The sequence below is a fragment of the Anolis carolinensis genome, unplaced genomic scaffold (genome assembly GCF_035594765.1).
Source record: "Anolis carolinensis isolate JA03-04 unplaced genomic scaffold, rAnoCar3.1.pri scaffold_13, whole genome shotgun sequence".
NCBI classification, from domain to species: domain Eukaryota; kingdom Metazoa; phylum Chordata; class Lepidosauria; order Squamata; family Dactyloidae; genus Anolis; species Anolis carolinensis.
In genome coordinates, this window is record NW_026943824.1 from 16,802,153 (window position 1) to 16,816,459 (window position 14,307).

A 14,307-nucleotide genomic window follows, 5' to 3' on the forward strand; every position below is an offset into this window, starting at 1 on the left:
AGGATTATTTCTGCGTTTGATATATTAAAATATTCCCATCCAAACCCAAGTGACGAAGGCGGAGGCATTACTTTTCATTCAATGCTTGTACATTCACAGATTTCAATCCATCGGTAGAGCTGTGAACAAAAAGCAATGGCTTTATGGCACGCTACACAGTTGCACTACTTGCCAGGGATGTTTCTGGACCAAATGAGAAGTGATGTTTTGGGTGCAGATAGTTTGCAGCAATTATTTATTTACAGTACAGTAGAGTTCCGGTTATCCGACTTCCGGTTATCCAACTTACCGTATTACAAGATGCGCTTGGAGCAGACTTTCCCTCCTGGCAAGCAACCGGTTTGGAGAAGCCCGCCGCATCTTGCTAGTATTTGTATTTGTTGCAGGAGTTTATATGATTTCCTGCCCAACTGGTTCTGTGTTCTGCTGCAGCTATTGTTTGTCCCACCGGGATACGTTAAGATCCAACGGTTATTCTCTCTTGGGAAATCTTTCTTCTTGTGTACCCAGCACTCACACATCCATTATCTGCAAAATACACAGAGGCAAAACAAAGAACTCCAGGTCCGAGAGAGTTTGAAAGCTTTCTGGGCAGGCTTGAGCTCAACTTGGCGTCTCTCCTCACAACCTGCCTCTTCCACAAAGAATACCCCAGTCTTTCCTCCTCCATTATCCAGCATTTGGATATTGGCAATTTGGTCTTCATTCCTTTGCCTTTTTTAAACCCAGCTTGTACATCTGACAACTCTCGCTCCATGTATTGCTATAGTCTTCCTTGTAGGATCTTGAGAAAGAAGTGCCACTGTACGAAAGTTTGAGCATTCTTTAGCGTTTCCCTTTTTCGGTATGGGGATATAAATGGATTTTTCCCAATCTGATGGTCATTCTTGTGTTTTCCATATTTGTTGGCATATGGCATGCATCACCGTCATCATTCATCATCATTCAAGGTTTTCAACAGTTCAGCTGGAATTGCTTCGTCTCCTGCTGCCTTGTTATTAGCAATGCTTCTTAAGGCCCATTCAACTTCAGTCCTCAGCATGTCTGGTTCTAATTCACTCACCACACCATCAAAGCTATCCTTGATATTATTATCTTTCTTATTCAAATCTTCTGTATAGTCTCACCACCTTCTCTTGATCTCTTCAGCTTCTGTTAGGTCCTGGCCATCTTTGGTTTTTGATCATGCCCATTTTTGCCTGAAATTTGCCTCTGATGTTTCTAATTTTCTGGAAGAGGTCTCTTGTCCTTCCTATTTTGTTGTCTTCTTCCACTTCCATGCATTGTTTGTTCAAATGCTATGTTCAGCAAAGGACAAGAGGGATCCTCTCACCACTACAGGAGTCTACATAGGGACCCACAAACCCCCAAACGCAGCAGCATTGCCCAGACACGTATCAAAGAACACGAAAGGCACTGCAGACTAACTCAACCAGTGTGATGACTCATGGGCCTTGTAGTCCTGTTCCTAGTACTATGGTGGCAGACGAAGAGGAAAACATGGGATTTCCGCCGTTTCCACCAGAGCCGGAGCCTCTCCACCTGGAGGATGTTTGCCCTCCAGAAGTTAGCCAAACAGGCCTTGGGCAGAATTCCCCCCCGTTTCCCCGGAGGGACAATTATAATAGAGATAGAGGAGTCAGAGAGGCTAATCGCCGGAGCCTGAGAATTGCTGCCAAACAACTAGCTGATTAGGTCTGCTTCCCTTGGGAAATTCTAAGGAGTCATGCATCTGGACAGAGTTGGGTTTCGCTTCTCGTTCTCTAGGGAAAGTGTTCTGTTGGCGGGAAAACAAGACCCTATATAGGGGTTTTGCCGCAAGGGGAACCTTGAGGAGTCAATTGATCAGCTTGAGGAGAGAGATCGTGTGTGGACTTCGTAATCCCAGTTCCTTGCTTCCCGGATCAAGTTCCAAGCCTGCCTTGTTTCGCGTTTTGCCACGGACCTTGCTTCATGCTTCATGCTTCATGTTTGCCTCGTTCCAAGTCTTTGATCTAGCCAAGAATCAAGTTTATTTTCCAGCCTTGTTGTCAAGCTACATTGGACTTTAAAGACTCTGTCATTTCCCCACACTATTGCTTGGCAAAGTGTGTGTTTCGGTCAAGTGGATTAAAACTTTGAACTCTAATATCTTATATTGGACAATACATTTATGGACTATAATTGACCTTATCTGAAAGGTCTGCTTCTGAACTATATTCTTCACTTGTTTTTATTGACTTTATATATTTCTTTAATAAAGATATTAGATAGATTCTGGCCTCTGTGTAAGGTTATTGGTGCTCTGCAGCCTGGGTCCTGACAACCAGAGAAGCCAGAGCAGAGCACTTAATGGACCAACTTGGACATGGAATATTTCTGAATCAAGATAAACCCTGCAGTATAATAAAGTGTCACTCAGGCTTGTGTAACAAGTAACAGTATATTTACTTCAGTGCAAAGGTTCAAACAGGGCAACAATATATATAGTAATCTTTCTGAATTCACACAGAGAACATAGAGAATAAACAGTCCCTTTAAACAGTCTTTAAATGTGCCTCATTTGCCTTATAAATAGTCAGGCTTTGGAGAGTATGGCAGCCATTTCCTTCATGACCATTTCCAGTCAGCTGCTCTCCTCACCCTCCGAGGTGAAAGTGGCAGTTAAAATTGTTTGTCTCAGCACCAAGCTACAGACAGAAGCCAATCAGAATTCTGGCTCCTGACTAGCTCAGCCAATCAGCTGTCGCCACATGCCTTTCCAGTCAACCCATTCCATGGTGTCTTTTTACAAATCCTTATATACACTGCCCTCTATCCCAGGATTTGATCCCAGATTATCTGATTATCCCAGATTATTATCCAGCAGTGTAGACTCAGGCCTCATCTGCACTGCCACATCAATCCAGATTAACTGCTTTGAACTGGATTATGAGTGTAGACTCATATAATTCAACTCAAAGCAGATCATGTGGTTTATTATCTTTGAAAATCTGGATTATGTAGCAGTGTAGAGCCAGCCTCATATAATCCATTTCAAAGCAGATAATCTGGGATCAGATCCTGGGATATAGGGCAGTGTAGATCCAGCCTTAGTCATCTTGGCTTCTAGGGAGAGTTTGGGTTTAATTGCTCCAGAATCCATTGATTTGTCTTAACCGTATGTGGTATCCATAGAACTTCGTCACATCCTCTCAAATGAAGTGGTTCTCTTCCTCTCTGCTCTTTTTCACCATCCAGCTTTCACAACCATACATTGAAATGTGTGCTGGTTCGGCTGTACCAGAAGCTCCAACTTTATTTTCTTCAATCTCAGTCCTTGAGATTTGACTCCTTGAAGATTTATTATTCGTTCAATAAATAACAACAACAACAACAACAACAATAATAATAATAATAATAATAATTCCGAATCCAGACTGACAAAGTTCTGGGACACAACACACCAGACATCACAGTTGTGGAAAAGAACAAGGTTTGGATCATTGATGTCGCCATCCCAGGTGACAGTCGCATAGATGAAAAACAACAGGAAAAACTCAGCCGCTATCAGGATCTCAAGATTGAACTTCAAAGACTCTGGCAGAAACCAGTGCAGGTGGTCCCGGTGGTGATGGGCACACTGGGTGCCATGCCAAAAGATCTCAGCCGGCATTTGGAAACAATAGACATTGACAAAATTACGATCTGCCAACTGCAAAAGGCCACCCGACTGGGATCTGCACACATCATCAGAAAATACATCACACAGTCCTAGACACTTGGGAAGTGTTCGACTTGTGGTTTTGCGAAACGAAATCCAGCATATCTATCTTGTTTGCTGTGCCATACAACGTCGTTGTGTTGATAATAATAATAATTCCGAATCCAGACTGACAAAGTTCTGGAACACAACACACCAGACATCACAGTTGTGGAAAAGAACAAGGTTTGGATCATTGATGTCGCCATCCCAGGTGACAGTCGCATTGATGAAAAACAACAGGAAAAACTCAGCCGCTATCAGGACCTCAAGATTGAACTTCAAAGACTCTGGCAGAAACCAGTACAGGTGGTCCCGGTGGTGATGGGCACACTGGGTGCTGTGCCAAAAGATCTCAGCCGGCATTTGGAAACAATAGACATTGACAAAATCACCATCTGCCAACTGCAAAAGGCCACCCTATTGGGATCTGCACGCATCATCTGAAAATACATCACACAGTCCTAGACACTTGGGAAGTGTTCGACTTGTGGTTTTGCGAAACGAAATCCAGCATATCTATCTTGTTTGCTGTGCCATACAACGTCGTTGTGTTGATAATAATAATAATAATAACAACTTTATAACTCGGGGCGGCTTACATGGGGCCAGGCCCGATAAAACAAACAAAACAGTAACAAAGCAATAAAACAATTATCCCAGTAAAAAACATCAACATCAATAAAAACAACCATTAAAATCAACAAGCAGGATACAGTGTTAAAAACAGGAGACTAATTCGTAGATCCCAGGCAAAGTGCAGAGTGATACGAAATGGGAAAAGGAAATGTCACAGTTGGACAATAAAGTGCTTTGTTATCTCATGAAAGACTCAAAGGACTATCCTTTTCAGGAAAATCCTCAAGAACCTCTCCTTGAGGCGCCCTGGCTTCCCGCTGGGCATAAAGTATACGTCCTATACAAAGACAATAGCTACAGGCCCAGCGTGTGACAGAACATAATGGTTGATCCCAGGATCAGCTAGCATGGCGAGTAAGTAACCACATTCTCCGGCCCTGGAACTCAACAAAAAAGCTCTTGTTTTGTAGCAGAAAGCAGAAAGAGTTTCACCTTTCGAAGTAACATTTCCAGGCTCAGATAACCTTGGCCGGGCTGTGGCGCAACTGTCTAGTAACCAGCTGCTATAAATCACTACTGACCGAGAGGTCATGAGTTCGAAGCCCGGGTCGGGTTAAGCCTCCGACCAAAAAAAAAAAAAAAAGCCCCGGCTTGCTGTTGACCTAGCAGCCCCGAAAGACAGTTGCATCTGTCAAGTAGGGAAAATTTAGGTACGCTTTATGCGGGAGGCTAATTTAACTAATCTACAACACCATAAAACTGCTCAAGAGGAAAAGAAGAGGAAGAACAGCCACCAATGGACGGTGAAGCAACAGCTCCCCCTGTGGCCGGAACCGTGAAGCTGGAAAGATGTTAAAAAATGCCTCCGTGTCTGTCTAAAACTGAATGTTGTTTGTCTGTTGGCATTGAATGTTTGCCATATATGTGTTTATTGTAATCTGCCCTGAATCCCCTTTGGGGTGAGAAAGAAGGGCAGAATATAAATACTGTAAATAAATAAATAAAATAAATAATAACCTCAGGTGACTCCATGCCTCCTTGCATCCCATCTCATTGCAAGCACCCATGATAGAATTCGAATGTTGTTCTTCCTGCACGAACCTTTGAGTCCATTCATAGCTTCTCCTCCCGAGGTCAGAATAAATTGCCACTCCCGTGATTCACTTTGGTGACCGTTTCCTTTTGTCTGCTCTTCTCTCAACCTTGCCGTCATCATCCTACCAACGCTCAAAGCCTTTCCAAGAAAAAGCGTTGGGCGTTTTGCCTCCGAAGGGCACAAACTGTTCCCCTCCATCCAGTCTCTCCGATCAATACTTCCTGCCATTCAGCTCCCGTTGTCCTTTCTCTCAACAGCGTCCCATCAATGCCATCAATGCATCCCAGGCCACTTGAGTCAATTGATTCCACGAAGTGGAGAGGACTGAGCACAGAAATCGTCATAGTTTTCTATTATATTAGAGAGGCGGTGGGGTTTTTTTTCTGACACTGGGGATAATATCTGTCCTAGGTCGTTGACGGCTTGGCACCGGAGCCCGGGAAAACGTTGCCGTGTGATTAGAAGCCTTTGTGTGTCAGGAGCAGCTCTCCATCCTTCTGACAGCTGCTCCGGCCACCTGGCTGCACAGAGTCCTTTTCCAGCTTTCTCTCTGAATCTCCTCTTTTGCTAAACCTCCAACATGTCAGGACCCAGGCTGCAGAGCACCAATAACCATGCGCAGAGGTCAGAATCTATCTAATATCTTTATTAAAGGAATATATAAAGTCAGTAAAAACAAGTGAAGAATATAGTTCAGTAGTAGACCTTTCAGGAAAGGTCAAATATAGTCCAGGAAAACAATGTCCAAAATAAGATATTAAAGTCCAAAGTTATAATCCAATAACCGAAACACACACCTTGCCAAGCAAAGCGTGGGGAAATGACAGGGTCCTTTTAGTCCAATGGAGCTTGACAACAAAGGCTGGAAGCAAACTAGATGCTTGGCAAACGAGGCTTGATACGTGGCAACAAGAGGCAAGAACGAGGTCCGTGGCAAGATCCGAGGACAAGGCAGGCTTGAAACTGGAACAAGGTCCGAGGGAACTGGAGTAGCGTAGTCCACACACAATCTACTCCCGAAGCTGACGAATTGACTCCGCAAGGATTCCTTTGCGGGCAAACACCTATATAGGATCTTGTTTTCCCGCCAAGGAACACTTTCTCTGGGGAACAAGAACCGAAACCTATACTGTGTCCAGATGCATGACTCCTTAAAGTTTCCCAAGGGAAGCAGACTTAATCAGCTAATTGTCTGGCAGCTATCCTGGCGCTCCGGCGAGTCGCCTCCTGAGCGCCTCTATCTTGATTATAATAATCCCGGCGAGAAAATGGGGGAGATTTCTGCTCAAGGCTTGTTTGGCTGACTTCTGGTGGGCAAACATCTTGCAGGTGCAAGGGCTCCACTTCTGGCTGAAACGGTGGGAAACCCAAGTTTTCCTCTTCATCTGCCACCATAGTACTGGGAACGGAACTACATGGCCCATGAGTCATCACAAACAAGGCTTTGCTTCTTCAGTTGCTTTGCTGTAAGAGCCTTCTTCCTCTGCAGCTGCCGCCGGACCAAAATGAATGAGCATTTGCGGAAGGGAAGATCTCAGACCAAATGCAATACATGATATATTTCTCTCGTACCCTCCCTTATCAGTGTGTTTTCTTTTGCAAAGCCTCCCTCGCTCTTAGGACATAATTTAAATTTGGACCAATGGGAAAATACTTGGCATAAAAAACTAAAATATACCGCTGCTATCGATATTAGAGAAAATTGGTATAAAATGCAGTTCAGGTGGTACTATACCCCTGAAAAATTAGCAAAATTTAACAAAAACAATTCAAATTTATGTTGGAAATGTGGAGGGGAAAATTGGGACTTTCTACCATCAGGGGTTCCTGGTGGCGCAGTGTGTTAAAGCGCTGAGCTGCTGAACTTGCGGACCAAAAGGTCCCAGGTTCAAATCCCAGGAGCGGAATGAGCGGAATGAGTGCCATGCCAGTGGCCACATGACCTTGGAGGTGTCTACGGACAACGCCGGCTCTTTGGCTTAGAAATGGAGATGAGCACCAACTCCCAGAATATGAGTAGATCAATAGGCACTGCTCTGGTGGGAAGGTAATGGCGCGCCATGCAGTCATGCCAATGACCACATGACTTTGGAGGTGTCTATGGACAACGTCAGCTTAAAAATGGAGATGAGCACCAACCCCCAGAGTGTGAGTAGATCAATAGGTACTGCTCTGGCAGGAAGCTAACGGTGCTCCATGCAGTCATGCCAGTGGCCACATGACCTTGGAGGTGTCTATGGACAACACCGGCTCTTCGGCTTAGAAATGGAGATGAGCACCAACTCCCAGAGTGTGAGTAGATCAATAGGTACTGCTCCGGCGGGAAGGTAACAGTGCTCCATATGACCTTGGAGGTGTCTATGGCTTATTGTTGGCTCTTTGGCTTAGAAATGGAGATGAGCACCAACCCCCAGAGTGTGAGTAGATCAATAGGTACTGCTCTGGTGGGAAGGTAATGGCGGTCCATGCAGTCATGCCAGTGGCCACATGACCTTGGAGGTGTCTACGGACAACGTCGGCTCTTTGGCTTAGAAATGGAGATGAGCACCAACCCCCAGAGTGTGAGTAGATGAATAGGTACTGCTCTGGTGGGAAGGTAATGGCACTCCATGCAGTCATGCTGGCTACATCAAAAAGAGGATAAAGGACTGTGAAGCTACAGCTACACCTTCCATCACATCAAGATCCAGCAAATGGTAGAGAGCTGTAGCCTGAGCTGAAGAGAACCGGAAATCAAATTGCCACGTTCTCCGTGTCCGCCTCCTTCCTTCCTCTTGCTTTTTATACAGAAGAGGCACGTGCAGATGTTCACGACCCGCAGCCGGGAGCTTCTCTCCTGGGCTTTGTGGGTTTGCCGGTGGGTGGAAAGCCTTTGCTGGCCTTGGGTGACAGCTCAAGCTGCGCGGACCGTTCTCGGCACTGTATTTTTAGACTCCGTTCTCACGACTCTACACTCGGGGGATCCTATTTATAGAGCGGAGCGTGGTCTGACCTGCCGGCAGGGAGTGGGAGGAAGGAAGCCGTGGCAAAAGAGACCCAGGTTGCACAGTCTCAAGCTGGATGAAATCCCCAAGATCGAAGGAAGGAAACTTTATTTATTTACTAGCTTTGCCCGGCCACGCGTTGCTGTGGCTTATGGGAATGTTTTGTTGGCCAGGTGGAATAGCAGTGAATAGCCTTGCAGCCTCAAAAGCCTGAACCCTGGCTGTATCCCGGTGCCATTGTGGCCGAGGCGGTTGCTAGGAGACAGAGTGGGCGGGGCCTAAAGGGGGCAGGGCCTACCCTTCTGACCAGCAACCAGGGTTAAAAACGGCTCTTCCTCGCTCTCTAATTTGGACTTTATTTTCCAGGTTTTTTGTTTGAAAGAAGTGGATTATATGGCAGTGTGGAGTCAAGATAATCCAGTTCCAAGCAGATAATATCTATATACAGTAGAGTCTCACTTATCCAACATTCACATATCCAAGGTTCTGGATTATCCAACACATTTTTGTAGTCAATGTTTTCAATACATCGTGATATTTTGGTTCTAAATTCGTAAATACAGTAATTACTATGTAGCATTACTGCGTATTGAACTACTTTTTCTGTCAAATGTGTTGTATAACATGATGTTTTGGTGCTTAATTTGTAAAATCATAACCTAATATTCACTTATCCAAGGTTCTGCCGGCCCATTTTGCTTGGATAAGTGAGACTCTACTGTAATAGAGAAAAATAATAAATGTAATAATACCAATAATAATAGAGAAAAATAATAAATGTACCATATATTCTCGAGTATAAGCTACTGATGCCTCAATTAATGTAATTTTATTGGTACAGTAGAGTCCCACTTATACAAGCCTCGCTTATCCAAGCCTCTGGATAATCCAAGCCATTTTTGTAGTCAATGTTTTCAATACATTGTGATATTTTGGTGATAAATTCATAAATACAGTAATTACTACATAGCATTACTGCGTATTGAACTACTTTTTCTGTCAAATTTGTTGTATAACATGATGTTTTGGTGCTTAATTTGTAAAATCATAACCTAATTTGATGTTTAATAGGCTTTTCCTTAATCCCTCCTTATTATCCAACATATTCACTTATCCAACGTTCTGCTGGCCCGTTTACGTTGGATAAGCGAGACTCTACTGTATATAAATGAGTGATGGCATCACGGCGACCCACAAAACAACAAAACTACAGGTCCCCCAACCTCGAAATTTGACAACACAACTCATCATTCACGGCTCTAGGTTGATACAACAAAAAGAAAAAAAAATAAAGTCCTAATTAGAGGGAGAGCAATAATTGTTTTTATCCAATTGCTGCCACTTAGAAGGCTAAGCTCCACCCACTTGGTCTCCTAGCAACCCACTCAGCCCAGTGTTAATAAAACAATAAAAAATAAAATAAATACAAATAATACAATAAAAATAATTAAAAACACTAAAAAATTAATACAATAAAATACTATAACAAAATAACTAAAAATAATACAGCAAAATAATAAAATGTAATAAATAAAAAAGATAAGTTACAATAAAATTAATTTTAAAAAATACAAATAACGTCAAATAAAAATTCCACAACAACTTTTAACCAATACCACCACCACTTTGCCACAGCAACGCATGGCTGGGCACAGCTAGTAAGATTATAAATGGGTTATATAGCTGTGTGGAAGGGCCTTGAGTCTACACTTCCATATAATCCAGTTGAAATCAGATAATCTGTATCTTATAGACAGTGTGGAAGAGGCCTGAGGCCTAACTGTGCCTGTCCCCTGGGCTGCGTGGGTTGCTAGGAGACCAAGTGGGCAGAGTTTAGCCATGTAACTGGCAGCAATTGGATAAAAAACAATTATTCCTCTCTCTCTAATTAGGACTTTATTTTTCTTTTCTTTTTGTTGTATGAACATAGAGGCATGGATGAGGGGTTGTGCTGCCAAGTTTAGTGTTTCTGGGGTGTGTAGTTTTGTTGTTTTGTCCTAGGCCGAATTTTTTTTTCTTTTTATATATATAAATTAATACATTTATTATTTCACTCTGATCTTATTATTATTGTTGTTGCATTTAATATTTTACTCTATTTATTATTACATGTATTATTTTCCTGTATTTATTATTATTATTATTATTATTATTATTATTATTACATGTATTATTTTACCCTATTATTATTATTAAAAGGATCCATAAGCACATTTACATTGAAGAAGATGAGAATGATGATTTAATCAGAGTTGGACAGTCTTATCTTAAATTTGAGCTTGATGTAAATATTCAAAAACATTTAACCTACTGATGCCTCCATTAATGTAATTTTATTGGTATCTATTTTTATTTCTGAAATTTACCACCATCGGCTTATACTAGAGTCAATGTTTTCCCAGTTTTTTTTGTGGTAAAATTAGGTGCCCCGGCTTATATTCGGGTCGGCTTATACTCAAGTATATATGGTAAATTGGTCCAGATATACGCTCGCTCTGTGCAATAATGTTTTTACTGACTGTCATGTTTAAATTTATTTTTTCTAATGTGGAATTTTTATTACAATGTATATGCTATTGTCATTTTATAGTTTTGATATTAATGAATAAATTGTGGCATTGAATGTTTCCCGTTTATATGGGGAGAGAGGGTGGTCTAGAAATAAAGTTTTTATTATTATTATTTTATTATGACACAGCAAACAAGATAGATATGCTAGATTTCATATCACAAAATCACAAGTTGAACACTTCCCAAGTGTCTAGGACTGTGTGATGTATTATTATTATTATTATTATTATTATTATTATTATTATTATTATTATTATTATTGAAATCTGTGACTGTACAGTCAGCTCTCCACACTTATTGGGATCTGGGACACAGTAGCAAAAGTAGGGAAATTGTGAATGAAAACAAATGGGAGTTTGGTCTTTGTTTTCAGTTTTGTCGCTGACTTTTTTGGGGTCTTTTTCTTTGCGTTCTGCAGCAAACTTCCCAGCTGGGCTCGAGCCGTGACCCCACGGATATTTTACATTACAGAGAAGGCTTGGAACTATTATCCCTACACCATCACAGGTAAGAAGGAGCCGCTCTTCTGAAAGTGGCCACACAGTCTTCTTTATTATTATTATTATTATTATTATTATTATTATTATTATTATTATTATTATTATTATTATTTTATTATGACACAGCAAACAAGATAGATATGCTGGATTTCATTTCACAAAACCAAAAGTCGAACACTTCCCAAGTGTCTAGGACTGTGTGATGTATTTTCGGATGATGCGTGCAGATCCCAGTCGGGTGGCCTTTTGCAGTTGGCAGATCGTAATTTTGTCAATGTCTATTGTTTCCAAATGCCGGCTGAGATCTTTTGGCACGGCACCCAGTGTGCCCATCACCACCGGGACCACCTGCACTGGTTTCTGCCAGAGTCTTTGACGTTCAATCTTGAGGTCCTGATAGTGGCTGAGTTTTTCCTATTGTTTTTCGTCAATGCGACTGTCACTTGGGATGGCGACATCAATGATCCAAACCTTTTTCTTTTCCACAACTGTGATGTCTGGTGTGTTGTGTTCCAGAACTTTGTCAGTCTGGATTCGGAAGTCCCACAGTATCTTTGCGTGCTCATTTTCCAAGACTTTTGCAGGTTTGTGATCCCACCAGTTCTTTGCTGCTGGGAGGTGGTACTTGAGGCATAAGTTCCAATGAACCATTTGGGCCACATAGTTGTGCCTCTGTTTGTAGTCTGTCTGTGCAATTTTCTTACAGCAGCTGAGGATATGATCAATGCTTTCGTCGGTTTCCTTGCACAGTCTGCATTTTGGGTCATCAGCTGATTTTTCGATCTTGGCCTGAATTGCCTTTGTCCTGATGTCTTGCTCCTGGGCTGCAAGGATCAGGCCTTCTGTCTCCTTCTTCAGGGTCCCATTCGTGAGCCAGAGCCAGGTCTTCTCCTTATCAGCTTTTCCTTCAATTTTGTCAAGGAACTTTCCATGCAATGTTTTGTTGTGCCAGCTGTCAGCTCTAGTTTGTAGTGCGGTTTTCTTGTACTGGTTTTTTGTCTGCTGTGCTTTGAGGAGTTTCTGATTTTTGACTTCAATCAAAGCAGGTTCTTCCCTTTGCTTTACATATTCTGCCAGGGCATGTTCTTCTTCTTTGACTGCTTGTTTGACTTGTAAGAGTCCTCTGCCCCCTGATCTTCTAGGCAGATATAGCCTAGATATTATTATTATTATTATTATTATTATTATTATTATTATTATTATTATCATTATTATTATTATAGATTGCACTTTTCTGTTTGTCTTCTTGATTTCTTTTCCTGCTTAGGGTTTTAAAGGCCACTTCTTGCATGCACTGTTGGGTATAGATAGCACTCAGCAAATGTAAGAAAAAGTACAATTCTGCAGTGGGTTTCGTGGACTTTGCCTCCTATTTGTTTGTGTGGAAATTCCCACTGGATCCAATTAATTGAGAGAGGTATTTGAAGAAGTGCTTCTCCCACAGCACATAGTATGCCTACTTTTTAAAAAGACGACACCTTTGATTTTGAATGAATCACTCAAAGAACAGAAGTTCAGATTTGGAGACCGGATTGTCTCCGCATTCATTGAAATTGGAGACGGGGAAAAAGGCAACCACAGTTGTGGCCACACTGCAAGTCCCATCATCCTTGGTCTGTCCTCCCCCAAATCACACCAGATGTAGAGTGGGTCATGGGGTCTCTATGTGCCAAGTTTGGTCTTGATCAGTCATTGGTGGGGGTTGCAGTGGTCTCAGGAAGTGAGTGAAGGTACTGCAAGTCCCATCATCCTTGGTCTGTCCTCCCCCAAATTGCACTAGGATGTGAAGTGGGTCATGGGGGGTATGTGTGCCTAGTTTGGTCCTGCTCCGTCATTGGTTAGAGTAACAGTGGTCTGTGGGAGAGGAAATGTTTGAAAGTACTGCATATCCCATTGTCCGTGGTCCATCCTCCCCCAAACCTCACCAGGATGTAAAGTGGGTCATGGGGGTTAATTGTGCCAAATTTGGTCCAGGTCTCTCATTCCTGGCGGTCACGGTGGCCTGTGGAAGTGGCAGCCGATCAGAAAGCTGCCACATACCCAGATACATACATACCCACATACATACATACATACATACATACATACATACATACATACATACACTGTCGTTTATTATATAAGATAGATATATACATCTGAGTCCACAATGGTTTGTGGAAAGCCCGTTCCCTCCCCGTTCTCATCATTGTCTCTCTCTGTCTCTCTCCTTTGCTGCCTGACGGATTCCTGAAATTGCCTCGCTGCTGCCTCAGAGTACACGGTAAGTGCAGAGATGGCTTTGCGTGTTTTGCCGTTTTTCTTTTTTTCGAGTGGGGACGGGTCGTGGCAAACATGCACAGCGGCATCAATGCTACATAAACATCGGGAGGCGGGGAAAGGCCACGTTGCTGCTGTTGCTGTGGGGGGAATGGAGTCATTGGGAGGAATGGGGTGCCGTCCCGGATGGGACTCAGGGCTGTTTCCAATCATAAAAACAACACATACATTACATAGCAACATAATAACACATTATTAAGCAAGATAAAACAATACAATTATATAGCAATAAATAATACTTACACAACCTGATCAAGTAGACGAGATCCATAAACCCAATATATTAAAGTGTATCATTTTAGGCTAGAGAAATCTTGTGCAATATATTCAGGCCCAGAGATCGGCGGTATTCCAATGTAACTACTCAAAAACCTGCCGACACCACCAGGTCTTCAGTTCCTATATACTTCATATATACTAAATCACATATGCATTCCCCCCTGAAATGTTTACAAATTCTCTTCATAAGTGAATTTCCCTCATGCAATATTTGCAAGCCCTATATATCTATGTTTATATCTATCTAGAAATCTCTCT

The 14,307-nt window shown here is 42.3% G+C and overlaps 1 protein-coding gene across 1 annotated transcript in view; it reads left to right on the plus strand.

Moving 5' to 3' along the window:
- LOC100557062 (cytoplasmic phosphatidylinositol transfer protein 1) overlaps positions 1-14,307 on the plus strand; it is an 81,567-nt gene that overhangs the window by 31,683 nt on the left and 35,577 nt on the right. Inside the window, exons 4-5 of the mRNA XM_062964622.1 lie at positions 11,370-11,458; positions 13,707-13,714. Coding sequence (XP_062820692.1) covers positions 11,370-11,458; positions 13,707-13,714 — 97 coding nt within the window. The remainder of the gene's footprint in view (positions 1-11,369; positions 11,459-13,706; positions 13,715-14,307) is intronic.